This window comes from Diorhabda sublineata, chromosome 7 (genome assembly GCF_026230105.1).
Source record: "Diorhabda sublineata isolate icDioSubl1.1 chromosome 7, icDioSubl1.1, whole genome shotgun sequence".
NCBI classification, from domain to species: domain Eukaryota; kingdom Metazoa; phylum Arthropoda; class Insecta; order Coleoptera; family Chrysomelidae; genus Diorhabda; species Diorhabda sublineata.
Genome location: NC_079480.1, coordinates 33,556,482 through 33,572,001, shown reverse-complemented (window position 1 = coordinate 33,572,001; position 15,520 = coordinate 33,556,482). Strand labels below are relative to the sequence as shown.

Below are 15,520 nucleotides of genomic sequence, written 5' to 3'. Positions count from 1 at the left end.
GATAACAGAAAAAGTCTGATATCATTTTATATATATATTTTTTTGTAAAAACGTTATTATTAATAAATAAAATTAGTATTCCCATAATAACACGTTTTAAGGTACATAATTCTTTATATAATGAATCGAATATATACGAAATTATTTTTGTTGTTTTATTTTGAATCCCCAACCAACTTTGTATCCCTTTCTTACAAAATAATTAAAAGGTTCCAAGAAATACTACAAACAAGTAATTAAATCCCGTCAAGACTCAGAGTTGACGTTGATTGTTGGTCTTTGATGAGTGGATGGAAATTGAAATTATGGATACAAGTGATTCAGTCAAGATAAAGTTACTATATCTACCGTTAATACCGATTTTGAAAATATTCTTAAATGGGGTAGAAGCAATCTTATCGAGCTTGACGTAGCAAAGACTCAAACTGCTAATTTTACCAAGAACGCTGTCGTCTACTACTTCGAATTTGGTCAATAGATTGAGAGCAGTTTGTGTGTCAGAAATAACAAAGACAGCTTCACAAAAACTTCTATAAAAGACTCGACCACTCTTGGAATGTTGCTACCACAATCGTAACTCGGTTCCCAAGCATGCTCTGAAGATGCTCGACTCAATACAGAGCAATTCGACTTGTGGGTGATCCAGAAGCTTAACATATTTACATTGAATCCCACCCAGAGCAGTTTTTGCCAGACCTGGTTGTTTAACACGTCATTCTATGAGGATTCCTTATTTTGGAGTGGTACAAACCCGTCAAATCAGCTTTACAGGTTCAAATCATCCGGATAAACGCAGCCAGTTCGTAACGTACAACGGTTTTTGTTTTATGGATTCTTTTAAAAACTAATCTCTACTTTTATATAACATGCAGTGTGAACTAATTTTCGGTTGTTAGACCAAGAAATGTAAAGATCTTTTGAAATGGCAAACTTTATCAAAAATTAAATCAACAGACTGAAAATGGCTGCCGCAATCCAACGTTTAAAAGCTCCTCTACTCTGTTGACGCTATATCCCAGATCATGAAACTACTATGAAAGAAAAGACGGTTCATGACAATCCAGAACTTTTTGTTCTAAGAGTGACAGACATTGTGAGTTATGTCAAATGGTAGATTTCGGCTTTCGTAATGAAATGAAGGATGTTTCGTGTATTGTATGTATTCACGTCTTTGTCTATTAAGAAATTTACCGTCGAATCGAGTTAGAGTACGCAACAAAAGAAAAAGATAGATATACATAAATGATTCTCATTCTAATCGAGACGTATTACTCTATATGTAATATCTCTATGGTTGTGACTCTGCGTGTTTTATTCATATTATTGAAGATAGAGTGGCATGTATATTACCGGTCAAAAAGGTTTTGCCCACCCCAAAAGCCATTCATTCGTCGCAGTTATCTCTGTAAGATGCAAGAACGTGAAGTTAGTATACAAATTGCATTCGTTTGCAACAATTCAGACTTGCGAGTTTTAAAATGGGCAAAACCATGGAACTATCGTGCATTAGTATGTCACAATACGCTCTTGAAATATCAATTTACGCGCAGCTTCTATGTTTTCTGGCACAACAGTTTTGGACCAGCGAAATACGGTAGCTTGAGATGGTGCCTCCGAGCACCATAGAGAAATCGATGTCATTCTGTTTTCCTTAGTAGGAACAACTGTCATTGTCAAATGTCAAATTTTATGATGACGAGGTCAGATTTGACATATTCGTACGTCATATGAGTAGCGGGACACTTTCACCGATTTAGAACACGGTTATGGTGGTTATGGAAGCTACGGTGATGCTACTAACTATAAATTCATTGAATAAGTTACGTTCTCTAATCATAGTTTGATGTTCGTTGGAAAACCAAAACACAATTTTTATTAACAAAATCTGCCATTTCTGTGCTCTTTCTTAATTTTTACTGTTAATATTTATATTTGGTTATTAGTTTAACATTTCCCGGGCTATTAGTCCGAGAAAATGGGTCCTTAGATGGGAATTTTCAGTGAAGTGAGTCCCGGAAATTTTTTTTTCTCTTAGTGGTAAAAAACATCTATAAAGCATTGGTTGTAAATAACACCATATGAAATGAGTTGTATTTAAACATTCTTTCAATTCAATACTTCAATTGAGTAAATTAAATAGGCGTTTTACGAGGGTGGTCTGAAAGGTTTCCAAAGTAACAAAGAAACAAGATGAATATGTGTCTCCTGCTGAAGAAATTGTACGGTTAGGAAATAGGAATAAGTCGCTGAGGGTTAGATCGTGTGAATACTGTGGGTGATCAACTCATTTTAAGTGCAATTTGTAGATTTTAGCCATGACGATCTCCGAGGTGTGAGAAGGTTCTTTCTCCTGTTGGAAAATCACTGTTTTTGAAGGAAATAATCGTATTATTGCCACTAGATGGCGTTATCTAAATGAAAAGCCAATTTTACTAACAAATCATTGATTAAACCATGTAAATAAATCTAACAATTCATTAACGGCGTTTTTTTGTTAAATTAGAAGACACAAAACTTTGATTTGTGGTATTTTTTCCAAAAATTGCCAAAGACGATTGCCGATAAATATTATTTTCGATACTTATACTGAAAATTTAGGGACTCAACTGGAATTCGCATCCTAGAACCCGTTTTCTTTGACTATATAGTAAAAAACACAAGTGACAAACACTTTATGTCGCATGAAAATTACCTGATATTGCTTCAGAAGCAAAATAAAGTAAACAAAAAAATATTTAAATAATTTTCTATATAAAAGTTTTAATCGTATATACAACTAAAGTTTGTCGTTTTTCCGTGGTCGACTAAACGACATGATAAATATCTATTTGCGAAAATCTGTATACCCACTACGTAACTTGCTATTATTTCTGAAAAAATAAAAAAATGTTTTTTTTTTTTCGAAATAGAATGGAAAGTAGAAGCCACGTTTGCAAAAATCCGCGTGGAGGAATTGGAGACGATACTCTTGTGGATATTTCACGAATCGTGAATCTTTTTTTCAACTATTCGTTTTGGTCAGTTGAATCTGGAGTTGCGCATTATATTTGGCACCGTTGAATAAGAGCTCTATCTTGCTATTTTGATTGGATTTGATCTAAATTACTCAACCGATCATTATTTCTTTAACATTAGGCAAAAAACGACGCTTTTCTCTTGAAGGAACTGGATTTTTTCGTTCGAAATAATATATAAATAATAATATAAAATAGGATTACTGTAAACACTATCCTACTGACTGCGCCAGTTATATTTTCGAAAATTTATTCTTAAACATTACAATATTTTTACAAAGTTGAATGATACAGGAGTAATTTCACAAGCGAATTAACCACAATTCATTTATTCTATCGAGAAACAGGTTTCAGCAACTAGCAATCAAGTACAAGCAAACATAACCGATTACTTTTAATCATGAACTTATACGCAAAAAGTTAATATTTTGTAAACATGTGTCAGCGTTTATTTTAATATAAAATATGATTACTGTAAACACTATCCTACTGACTGCGCCAGTTATATTTTCGAAGCCCGAAAATTTATTTTTAAAAATTTATTAAACTCAAAATTACAATATTTTTATAACAGGAGTAATTTCACAAGCGAATCAACTACAATTCATTACCAAGTGTTTACAGTAATCCTATTTTATATTAAAATAAACGCTGACACATGTTTATAAAATATTAACTTTTTGCGTATTAGTTTATGATTTAAAGTAATGTTCTTGTACTTGATTGCTAGTTGCTGAAACGTGTTTCTCGATAAAATAAATGAATTGTGGTTAATTCGCTTGTGAAATTATAACTGGCGCAGTCAGTAGGATAGTGTTTACAGTAATCATATTTTATATTAAAATAAATGCCGAGACATGTTTATAAAATATGATTTTTTTGCGTATTAGTTTTTAGAATAATCTAGATTTTTGTTTTTTTTTTTCGAGCAATACAAAATACGTATTTTCGTCTTGGTCCCTTGAGATCTCAATTTAGCAGGTTTTACTGTATATCTTTTAAGCCAAATCTGGGTACTGAGACCACCCAGCTGTTATAGAATGGTTTCCAACTGCGGTTTTCACAAAGGACAGACAGGCAGAGCTTGATAAATCGTCTTGATTTCAGTTCTCTTTTAGACCTACGGTCTTTATCAAAAAATATTTTGATTTTTCCATCGAAAGAGATTTACAATCAAGAGGATTTAGCAAGAAAAAGATCTAAGAGTAAAAAGTTAAAAGGACCATTGTTTTAAAATTATATAGCGCGTATTAAAACTTGAATTTTCATGTAGTTTATTGTAGTACAAATTGAACCGGTAGTGGGAAGTCCAATTTTATTTAAAAATATATTTTCTACCAACCCTGTATTATAATTTCTACTATATTTACACCAATGCTGCCAATATTTACGCTTGTATCTATACTGTATGATAAGCAAGCTATTTATAGCGTTTATTAGCTAGCCAAGCTCGGATTTTCAGCTCTGAATACAAGGTGAGTCATTTATAAATAAACTAATTCTTTAGTAGCATTAAATTTGAAATTATTCATTTTTTTGATATTACATTTTGTTTTTACAACAAAAAGACACGTGATTGTGTTGGAAACAAATAATCGTTGACGTCTACATCAAGGTTTACGATTACACTGTCTGACGCGCGTTTCGATAACCAAATTATCGTCTTCAGAGATTGAGTTTACCTCCAGTCTCTGAAATTGAGTTTTTCCAACATTTTTTTGCACTAATTTACAGTGACTGCGAATGCAGATGCTTTTGATGCTTGCCACGTGGGTTCTCTACAGCCCAGTAACGCCAATTCTGTCTATTGACACGCCCATTTAAGTGAACAGAATATTATTGAAACTATGAAAGCGTTCGACAAAATGCGACGCAAAGATGTTATTGGCTAATCGTTTGCGAGTCCATAGACCAGGATTACGTTGAACTGCCTCTCTAACTTCTGTGTCTTTTGTTCTTGTTGATCTTGGGCGTCCCGTAGACTTCTGATCGAGACTCGAACCAGTAGCTTCGAACTTTCTGACCCACACGATCCAATCACACTTTTCCTCGGACTCTGATTTATGTCATGTGATCGAAATTCACGTCGTACGCCTTTCCGGTTCACTTTGTATACTTTTAACAAACGTTTATGATTTTTTTTTTGGTACTAAACTCTCCTGAAATCGATAATTTTCTTAAATCTATGGTACAAAATTACGTTGTGCCGAGCAGGTACGATTGTAGCAAGTTGAAACTTGTTTTCGATTGGACCCACCTTGTAATCAATAAGCTATACGACAACACGATACGACAATCACTTTGAATAATTTTGTTATTACTATAGTTTATCGATATATTTCAAAACATACAGGTTGTTGTATGAATTCGGGGAATCTCTGGTAGTAATCCGGCTCGTAATCCTGGATATATTCGGGAATATTGTCGTGTCTAGCAACGTTGCCAACGTTGCAAATATAATCCATCTGCTCCTTTAAATAAATTTAATGGGTAATATCAAAGTTTTTTTTTTCCTTTGGAATTTGAACGAATTTAAAATATATATATTCAAATTATAACCTATCTTTTTATTGCTATGATTTTTTAATGTAAAAAAAGAGATATACTTACTTCTAGTAACTTCCTCACGGAACTATCGACCACCATGAGTGGTTTTTGGATCAAGTGAACTACACCGTTCTTAACTGGAATGTTGGCTTTAACTATTTGCGCGAGAACTACGCCGGGGGTGTGATTACCGTCACCGAAAAGTGTGTGACTTTTAACATAATCTGTGAAATAATATGAAATTGATAACAAATAGAAAAAAAAACTAATTTAGGAAGATAGTTTTCGTTCCTTTTTCGAAATTATGTTTATTTTGGTGCGGTGAACAGTATTGCCTTGAAGCCGAGAAATCCAGCTCTCACTGGTTCAACAATAGCTCAGGAAAAAGCGAGAAGTGACTGTGAATATCTGGACGATCAAAAGAAGACTTGGAAAAGCTAGCCTGGAGTCGAAAAGGCCAGCTGCTGACCCCCAATTAACCTCAGCCCACCAAGTCTACGATTTACCAGATTGAATTGAACTGACTGTATGCCTGCATGGTAGTGTTAGAAGAGGACGAGTCTACAGAAGACCTGGAGAAAGATTCGAGGAGTAACTCATAGATGTAATCGTGACTTTTGGACGAGCTTGCTGGATGGTTTGGACAGAAATTGCCATGGAGCTCCGATCTCTTCTCAGACGAAAGTAGACTGTGCCTGAATGGTGGGGTTAAAAGAAGACGAGTCTACTGAAAATCTGAACAAATATTGTTGCCTAAAAGATAACGTGGCTTTTGGAGAAGATTCCCGGATGGTTTCGAGTTGGTTTTTATTGAAACTGGCGGTTTAGCGGGGGTATCAATAGCATAGAAGAAATTTTAGGGGATCACGTCGTTTCAACGTCAAATTTATTCAAATACTGTACAATGTCCGTCCGATTACCGCAGGTTTCGTGCGGCAGTATTTACAGGATGTCGAAATGGCCAGCTCGTACCCCGGATTTAAATCCTATCGAGCATTTATGTAACGAACTTGAGTATAAGTATAAAATTTTTACTCACTGACAATTTCCGAGCCCCTTTTTTCTTGGGTAAATGAAATGACTACCCTGATAGTATTGTCTCCGTTGGCGAGTGTTTGATATGGAACATCTTTTCTCGTTGGGGTTGTAAATAACACTTGCTTTGGTATCACATGACCATCGATTATTTTCTCGTCGATAGAAGCCGCCCTATCGTTCTACGCCAAATGTAATAAATTAATTGGAATCAGCTGATAAATGGAAACTGTATTATAACAGCACACGCTATGTTGCTGGCAATGATAACCTCGTGATCATCAAGTAGTCAACTGCTCAATGTTTTTATTAAACCCATATTCAACAAAATTGGTTTAAAAGTGTTGGTCGTTTGAATTGTAATTATTTTTGTTGCCAGGATCATTTTAACGTAAGTAGTTTTAATATTTTATAGTAATTAAGTTTATTATGCTTTGAATTTCTTAAGTGGTTGTGTAATAATGGAAGAGCATAACCTATAAAAGGTTTATTCACTTTATTCTTAACTAATAAATGAAAACTGTATTATAACAGCATACGCTACGTTGCTGGCAACGATAACCTCGTGATCATCAAGCAGTCATTTGCTCAATGTTTTTATTAAGCCCATATATAACAAGAATGATTTGAAATTGTTGGTCGTTTGAATCGTAATTATTTTTGTTGCCAGGATCATTTTAACGTAAGTAGTTTTAATATTTTATAGTAATTACGTTTATTATGCTTTGAATTTCTCATGTGATTATGTAATAATGTAAGAGCTTAACCTATAAAATGTTTATTAACTTTATTCTTAACTAATAAATAAAAACCGTATTATAACAGCACACGCTACATTGCTGGCAACAATAACCTCGTGATCATCAAGCAGTCAACTGCTTAATGTTTTTATTAAACCCATATTCAACAAAAATGGTTTAAAGATGTTGGTCGTTTGAATTGTAATTATTTTTGTTGCCAGGATCATTTTATCGTAAGTAGTTTTAATATTTTATAGTAATTAAGTCTATTATGCTTTGAATTTCTCAAGTGATTATGTAATAATGGAAGAGCATAACTTATAAAAGGTTTATTCACTTTATTCTTAACTAATAAATGAAAACTGAATTATAACAGCACACGCTACGTTGCTGGCAACGATAACCTCGTGATCATCAAGCAGTCAACTGCTCAACTATGACGTCACAACTGAAAACCAATGAGAATTCACTATTACAAACTATACCAACGTGCGTTTTGTTTTCAGAGACATCGAGTATTTTTGTGAATCAATTCTTTTCACTAATCTATATGCTATTCATAATTTTTATTATTGCATTTTGTGTTGGAGTTGAAAAAATATTGTTAATAAGAAATTTTATCGTTTACGTACCCCGAAACCCTCGTCGATTGGTATGAAAAAAGTATGTCCTCCTTCGTCCTTAAAGATGTCTTGCTTGCCTTTCTGTTGAACTCTCTGAAGAAAGTTTCTGCAAATGGAACAGCCGTGGTTTGTAATAAATCAAACTATTAAGTAACGAGACTAGCGATGCTACAGACTCGTCAAAGCAGTGTAGCCGTGGCCTTCGTTTGTATACGTATAGATCAACGGATTATCGTGAAATTTCACATGAAACTTGGAGAAACCGCAAGTCATAATTGTTTATCGCGTCCACGTGTTTTTGAGTATAATGAACGTTGTCAAGATGGCCGAGAAGATGATTCACGTTCGGTCGAAAAACCGAAAATTTCGATTCGATTTGACCTTCAGCTAAATATAAGAATGTGTGCGGTAAATTTTAACATGTGAAAAGTGTGAGCAAAGCCTCATTCCTCACAAGAGGTTTCTAGTCAAATACAATATCACAGTGCTAGACCATCCACCTTATACACCGGATTTTGGACTTCTATATCTTTCCTAATGTCAAATCGGCAATGAATAAACAAAATTTGAGTTTGTTTTCATGATCCAGCAAGCTAGTTTTTGTACATTCGAGAGATTGGTACTAGTGGTATTCAAATTAGTTCTAATGCCTAATGTGTGTTAATTGGTGTCACAATTACCGTTTACATCCATAGTAGGATCTTTGGATTACAACCTCGAGTCCTCCATGCGAACCTTCTGCACACCTTTCGAGGTTTGTTACCAAGAAGTTTACTATCTAGTATGAGTCCCAGATATTTGTTTTCCACTCAATGTCTTGTCCATCTATCTTGATGGGCTGAAAGTCCAAATAGACTTGTCCTCTTAGAGGACCTTCTAATTGGTGATTTGTGACACCACTTTATATTGATTTAGAAGAATGTTCTTGTTTCGGGCGATCAAAACTATTCAATATTCTTCATTTAAAACGGTACTACATTTTGTAAACTAGTGTAATATTTACCTAATTCTAAACGGCGTTTGACTATTCTCAATAAACGAATCATAACTATATAAAAATTCCCAAGCCGTTGGATTGTAAATTCGATTCGATACAGAACTCGGCGATATCGTTGGACTCAAAACTTCGTCAATTTTGTGGAGCACCTGCAACAACAATTCAATAAATCGAAAACACATATAATATAAGTTATCCCCAGTTACCCCAAAAACGAAATGGAAAAGGTGAAATAACAGGCATTATCAGGAAATTTGAACATAGGAAAACTGTGTGCATATTTGTCCATCCAGAAAACCATGTCCGATGAATGCAATAGACCAATCAAAACTCGAAAAGTGAAAATTATTAACGGCTTGTATTAACCGAGTTTACTGCAACGTTTAAACGAAAAAATCGAGCAAAAACCATCGTATTTGCTTCAGAGGAAAGCGTTGTTTCATCATGCAATATTCCATCTGACCAATTCTTCCACTAATTATCTGGAGTAGTCACAATTGGATCATCTTCTAATAATACTAATCCCCAGCTGAACGAATCAGTTTTTAAAATGAATTCGTTGAAGATGAAAATCTGACGAAAATGTCAAATAATGGTGGATATCGTATTACATCCACCTTATTCGCCTGTTTTAGACACAAGTGATTCCTGGTAAATGAATATACTCAATTTGGTTTCCGAAATGGATTGAGTACACGTGGAGCATTGATTTGGAAATCAAATTCTGGTTAAAAATGTGAGAATATGACACACGACATTTATAAATGTACTGTCGATCAAGTTGAACTGGAAAAAGGTGATAATTATATCCCCTGAGATTGAAATAAGAAGAGGAATAAGTCAAGGGTGCATTCTACCCCAATTATTCTTAAATTTGTACTCTGAAGAGAAGTTTTTTATGAAGATATCTTATTAAATGTAAAATATGCGCTACGTTTATAATAATTTTTTCAAAAACTAGCTCCTTCGAAGGCTCAAGTAGAAAAATTAACATAATCAAAAAAAAATTGATGGAATCTTAGTGCGAAGGTCAAATCTATTGCAACCACGATTTCAACTTTGATCCGCGTACAAGGAAAAGGATAAGGATAAGCGCAGATGCGTGGATCCTTGCAGAAAATCTGCTTAAACGTTTGGAAGCTTTTGAGACGTTGGTTTATCTTCCAGCTTTTAAGATTCCGACAAAAATGTATCAACCATTAAATGTAGCGTAACCCTCGTATAATATTAACAAAATTTCTAAGTACCTGCATTAAGTTCGTACCGGAACTTTTTACGTTCGATTGACTGACCAATATTCTCGCGTTGTTCACGTATATATCATTGTGGTAGCTTCCAGTGACATGAGTTATCCAAATCGGCGGACTTCCCGACAGCTCCGTCAACAGAGATGTATAAGAACTGCCTAGTTGATCAGTAGTCTTCGGAATGTTGACTATGTAAATAATTATGAGAATTAGAACAAATTTTGAGCAGTTGTATACTGCCCTGGTATTATTTTCACTTAAAAAATGATACTCACGCATATGATACAAAACTAATGGTTCGATTTCTCCCTTAACTTCGCCCAATTTTTGGAAAGCCGCATTGATAGGCGCGAATATGGTACATTGTTTATTTCCCAGCGTGAAGTTCGCCGATTTTGATGGTTCCATGTAAGCATAAAACTGTAAATAGAAAATTAAATATAATAAAATAATTTCGATTAGAAGATATGACAACCTTGCATTGATGTTAACAATTTGATCTTAAAACTAACTTCATTCCATCAATTCGAAAGGATTAGATCCTTCTAGTCTTGTCGTTATTCCAGCAGTGTCAAGGACCTGGATTACCTCTAGTTCTTTAGTTACTATCTACCCAGAAGACACTTCTGTAATCGCAAATTACAGGCAAACACGAAAAGTGTCAGACAGTCAAAAAAGAAGACTTGAGGCAACTATCCTTGGTCCCAAATTAACCTCAGCCCAATGAGTAATTCGTTTACAATTAACCAGAACCATGGGCCTCCACTATCTTCTCGAACGAAAGCAGAATGTGCTTGCATGGTACAGATAGAAGATAACAAGTCTAGAGAAGACCTGGAAAAAGATTTGCGCACGTTTCATCGGCGAAAACTTCGTCCTCATGCAGGACAATGCTAAATCCAAATACTGGTACAGTAGTATTTATATGATATGGAAATTGCAGCTTTGGATTGTCCAGCTCGTAGCCAGAACTCAAGCATTTATGGGATGAACTTAACCAGAAAAGTTTGGTCAAGAAATCCTGCCACAAAATCGGGATTGGATCGAACTAGATTCATTATTATGGCCAGGAGAGAGAATTTTATTGATTGATACCTGTAGTTTCGTTTCAAAAGGTTACTAAAGGATCAATATGTATAGGAAAGTTCCTAACACATTGCATTGTTTCAAACCCTGAAGCTAAACTTAATCAAATGTCTGTTCACATCAAGAAATGTAAATTTTAGCTAAAAAAAATATATTGATTAGTTTTATTAGTTTAGCTCTTCATTTTTTGAGAGTTGCATTAAAACTTCATCAATAATTAGAGCAAATTCGGGGTTTTTTCTAGGATTCATATTTCCTTTAATCTCTTTAATAATTTATTTAGAAGATGTGTGCTTATTGATGTGCTGTTCTTTGGTCTCCTTCATTTAACTGAAAAGTGTCTTGTAGATATTTTAGTCTTTTTTGATCTTGCATAGATGAAATTTACAATTTTTTGACAATCCATCGAACTCCAAGTTTTTGACATATCAGTTACATGATCGATTAAATGCCGTCAGAACCAAAAATAGCTGCTTCAACAGAATAATTTTCGATAGAACCATCACTATCATCTTTTTTATTTGAACAGAGCCAGTTTGTTGAATTTTGTCGATAACTGTCATACAAATATTGCCAAAGTCAAGAGGATATGACAAGTCACACTTATTTTATTATACTGTACTATGTAAGAGTCAATTAATAGTTTACATTTTACAAATAATTGGCTTAACAGGCCTTGGGGGATCGAGGCCAATGTATAGTTTACATTTTACAATTAATTGGCTTAACAGGCATGGGGGATGGAGGCCAATGTATAGTTTACATTTTACAATTAATTGGCTTAACAGGCATGGGGGGTTTAGGCCAGTGTTTTGTATCATAAGAGACGAGCAGCTCGGATCCTGACATCGAACACTTATAAGAAAAAAGAAGTTCCACATGTCTCTGGTTATTGCCACGTCTGGTATTTGTTTATTTCAAGCTTGGCAGTTCTTTTATAGGTTATAATATCGGTAAAAGTCATGGAAAAAGTTAAGAACTCGTTCTATAGTTATTGTATTGTACTAAAATTCTATAAGAATGAATTCCAAAAGAATAATCAGGATCTTAAAATGCTTTAGGAACACAAAAACAAATACAAAAAAAAATAAACAGGGATGCCAAGATAATAAAAGCAGCGTGTCATTTAAGGTTTCTCAACGACTGATTTTCGATGTTATTTATTCTCAACTAAAATCCAGATCGATTCTATGAGTGTCTACCGAAATTTTAGAATCGATATTTGAGCAGGCGAATCCCCAACCGCGTCATCATGGCGCCGATCATCGCGACGCCTAACGCAATATTGGGAGCGACCCCATATTGCGGTCGTCTTGGATACAACACACCGAGTTCTCTGCTCCTAAAAGTTGCCATAATTCTATGAGTTTACTTGGCATTGTACGACTATAGAGCTAGTGCCCTAGATTTTTGTATGAAAAACAGATAGAGTTTCCAGATATCGAACATCAATCAAAATATGACCCGAGCTGAGGTTTTTTTAGGTTATTTAAACCGAGGATAGAATTATTTTTTTCAAATTTAACCATTATAATATGTAAAGCTTTGAAATTAAATGTTTTGGTAGAGAAACGTTAATAAAAACATGGTAGAAAAATATAAAATTTTCTATTTAATATTTTTTTGTGTGTACCAAACATAAATCGCTAAATTACCAAGATACTTTATAAACACACAGTGTATTAAGTACGAGGTTTGTTACTTGAGTTTTGAGATATGGCAACACTGATGTGGATTTGTCAAATCTGACATTGACATAATAAAATTTGACATTTTTAATTGTGAACGTATTTTTTTTTAATAATTTTTGAAATAAAGATAAAAATTGGCGTTTCGACTTTTATTTGAGTCTTTAATTTATTATTTCTTAGACCTTTTGATATATTAATGCTTCTAAATGTTCTTGATTTTAGATCTCTTCTGTTTTAAAATTAGTTTTTTTCAATAATTTTTGACAGATTTATAAAAAATTGACGTTTCGCCTTACTCAACTTCAAGTCTTTATCAAAGTATGGTTAGGTTAGGTTAAGTTAGGTTAGGATGATATTTTGATAAAGACTGAAGTTAAGTGGAAACGATAATTAGTTTTCTTTTTTTTTTAATAATTTTTGAGAGATTGATAAACAAGTGACGTTTCATTTTTATTTGTTAGGCAAAAAAAGTTTATTAAGTTTGTGTAGCTCCGACTAATTTTTATCTATTGAAAATTCCACATTGATATATCACCTAATTATTCCGAACCTAACCATGACCGCATAATGTTGATTTCAGAATAAGTTCGATGTTACCATTTCCGCCCAACCGTGATAAAAATTGTTTTGTGTCTCGAAATTTTAATTAAAAAATAATTATAACAAGTGCAAGAACCGTTTTAACGTTTTTAACATAAAGCCAGGTTCATGGTTCGCGAACAGTCAAAATTAGTTTCAGTATTTCACATGGTAATCGGTATACGACTTTTAAAACAAGAAATTGAGTTTTTTTCTTTCATATATATCAAATTCTAAACAAAATACTTACGTCAGCGATCTCTATATTAGGTTAGGTTAGGTCAAGTTAGGTTAGGTTATGTAAGGTTAGGTTAGGTTATGTAAGGTTGGAATAATTTGGAATTTTGTGTTTTTTTCATCACATTTACTAAGTGTGACTAATTCAAAATTGACGTTTTACTTAGTTTCATGGAATACTAAATTATTCAATAAAAATTTTCATTCTTGCAGATCAATTTGATCAAAAACTTTTTTTTTTCGTAGGTTTTATAGTAGACGTAGAAAAACGTAGTTTTTTAACGTTTCTTTGATGAAAAAGTGGTTTCTCTCTGTAAAATTTGAACACAAATTCGATCTTTGGACTTTCTAAGATTAATTTGGTCAGAAATTTGCATTTTCTTCGCTTGAAAGTTCTCTTTCTTCAGCTTAAATTGGTTGAAAATTGTTTTTTCTATATTTCACGGGGTGAAAAGTGGTTTTTATAAGATTAATTTTGTCAAAAATTGATTTTTCTATAATAAAAAATCGGCTCTCCTACTTGTTTCAAATTTTCTCATGTGAAACAGGTTAAAAATTTAATTTTCGTAGCTTGACTTTGTCAATAATGCATTTTTTAATTCAATTTTAGCGTTTCTAAAATTAATTTGGTCGAAAGTTTGCATTGCCATGTTTATTTTTTTCAGAAACAGGTCACTTTTGTAGTTTGATTTGATCAAAAAAAGATTTTTCCACATTAAATTTGGTTAAAGTGGTTTTTCTAAGTTGAATTTGGTCTTAAATTCCATTTTCTATTTATCTTGGGTCAAAAAGTGTGTTTTTCTAGGTTAAATTTCACTAAAATTTGGTATTTTCACGAAGAATTCCTAAGAATGGGCTTTTTGAATTTATTTTGATTAATATTTCAATTTCTTGAATTGTTTTGATTCAAAATTACATTTTCTGAACTAAATCAGTACAAAAATTTATTTTCGCCACTCAATTTGATAAAAATTACGGTTTTCCACATTTAATTTGGTTGAAAAGTTGTTTTTATGAGTTAAATTTGGTAAAAACTTCCTTTTTTGACATTTTTTTGGTTACGAATTTTTTGCAGCCTCAATTTTTATCAAAAATTCGCTTTTCCACGTTGAATATCTCAGAAATTGTCTATTTTGAATTTATTTTGATTAACATTACAATTTCGTGAATTGTTTTGATGGAAAATTACATTTTCTGAGCTAAATCAGTACAAAAATTTATGTTCGCCACTCAATTTGGTCAAAATCAAGTGTTTCCACATTTAATTTGGTTGAAATGTTGTTTTTATGAGTTAAATTTGGTCATAAATTTCCTTTTTTACATTTCTTTGGTCAAGAAGTAGGTTTTTGTAACTTAAATTTTTATCAAAAATTCGCTTTTCCGTCTTGAAGTTCTCAGAAAATGGCTGTTCAGCACAAAAATTACATTTTCCTGGCTTAATTCTGATGAAAATTACATTTTCCTCGGGTAATTCTGTTCAAAATTACATTTTCTTCTTTGAATAAGTCAATTTTTTTTCTTTTTTCTCAGCTAAATTTGGTCAATAATAGATCGTTTTGAATTTAATTTAATTAGAAAGTGATTTTTATAAGTTTCATTTGGTCAAAAATTAGCTTTTCTATGTTTTATATACCCAAAATTGACTTTTTCATGTTTTTTGAATTTTGTTTAATCAAATTCTGAATTGAATTAGTTAGAAATTGGATCTTCTAACATTAATTTAA

General features: G+C 33.0%; 1 protein-coding gene across 4 annotated transcripts in view; it reads right to left on the bottom strand.

The window, feature by feature from the left end:
* The window catches only part of LOC130447147 (fasciclin-1), a 35,184-nt gene that overhangs the window by 9,737 nt on the left and 9,927 nt on the right, over nt 1-15,520 (bottom strand). For 2 of the 4 annotated variants that reach the window (XM_056783823.1, XM_056783824.1), the window contains exons 2-8: nt 10,479-10,623; nt 10,204-10,391; nt 8,963-9,105; nt 7,969-8,065; nt 6,601-6,778; nt 5,625-5,785; nt 5,366-5,485 (exon numbers count right to left, since the gene is read on the bottom strand). In XM_056783823.1, coding sequence (XP_056639801.1) covers nt 5,366-5,485; nt 5,625-5,785; nt 6,601-6,778; nt 7,969-8,065; nt 8,963-9,105; nt 10,204-10,391; nt 10,479-10,623 — 1,032 coding nt within the window. The remainder of the gene's footprint in view (nt 1-5,365; nt 5,486-5,624; nt 5,786-6,600; nt 6,779-7,968; nt 8,066-8,962; nt 9,106-10,203; nt 10,392-10,478; nt 10,624-15,520) is intronic. The other 2 variants (XM_056783825.1, XM_056783826.1) reach the window with 1 other exon arrangement.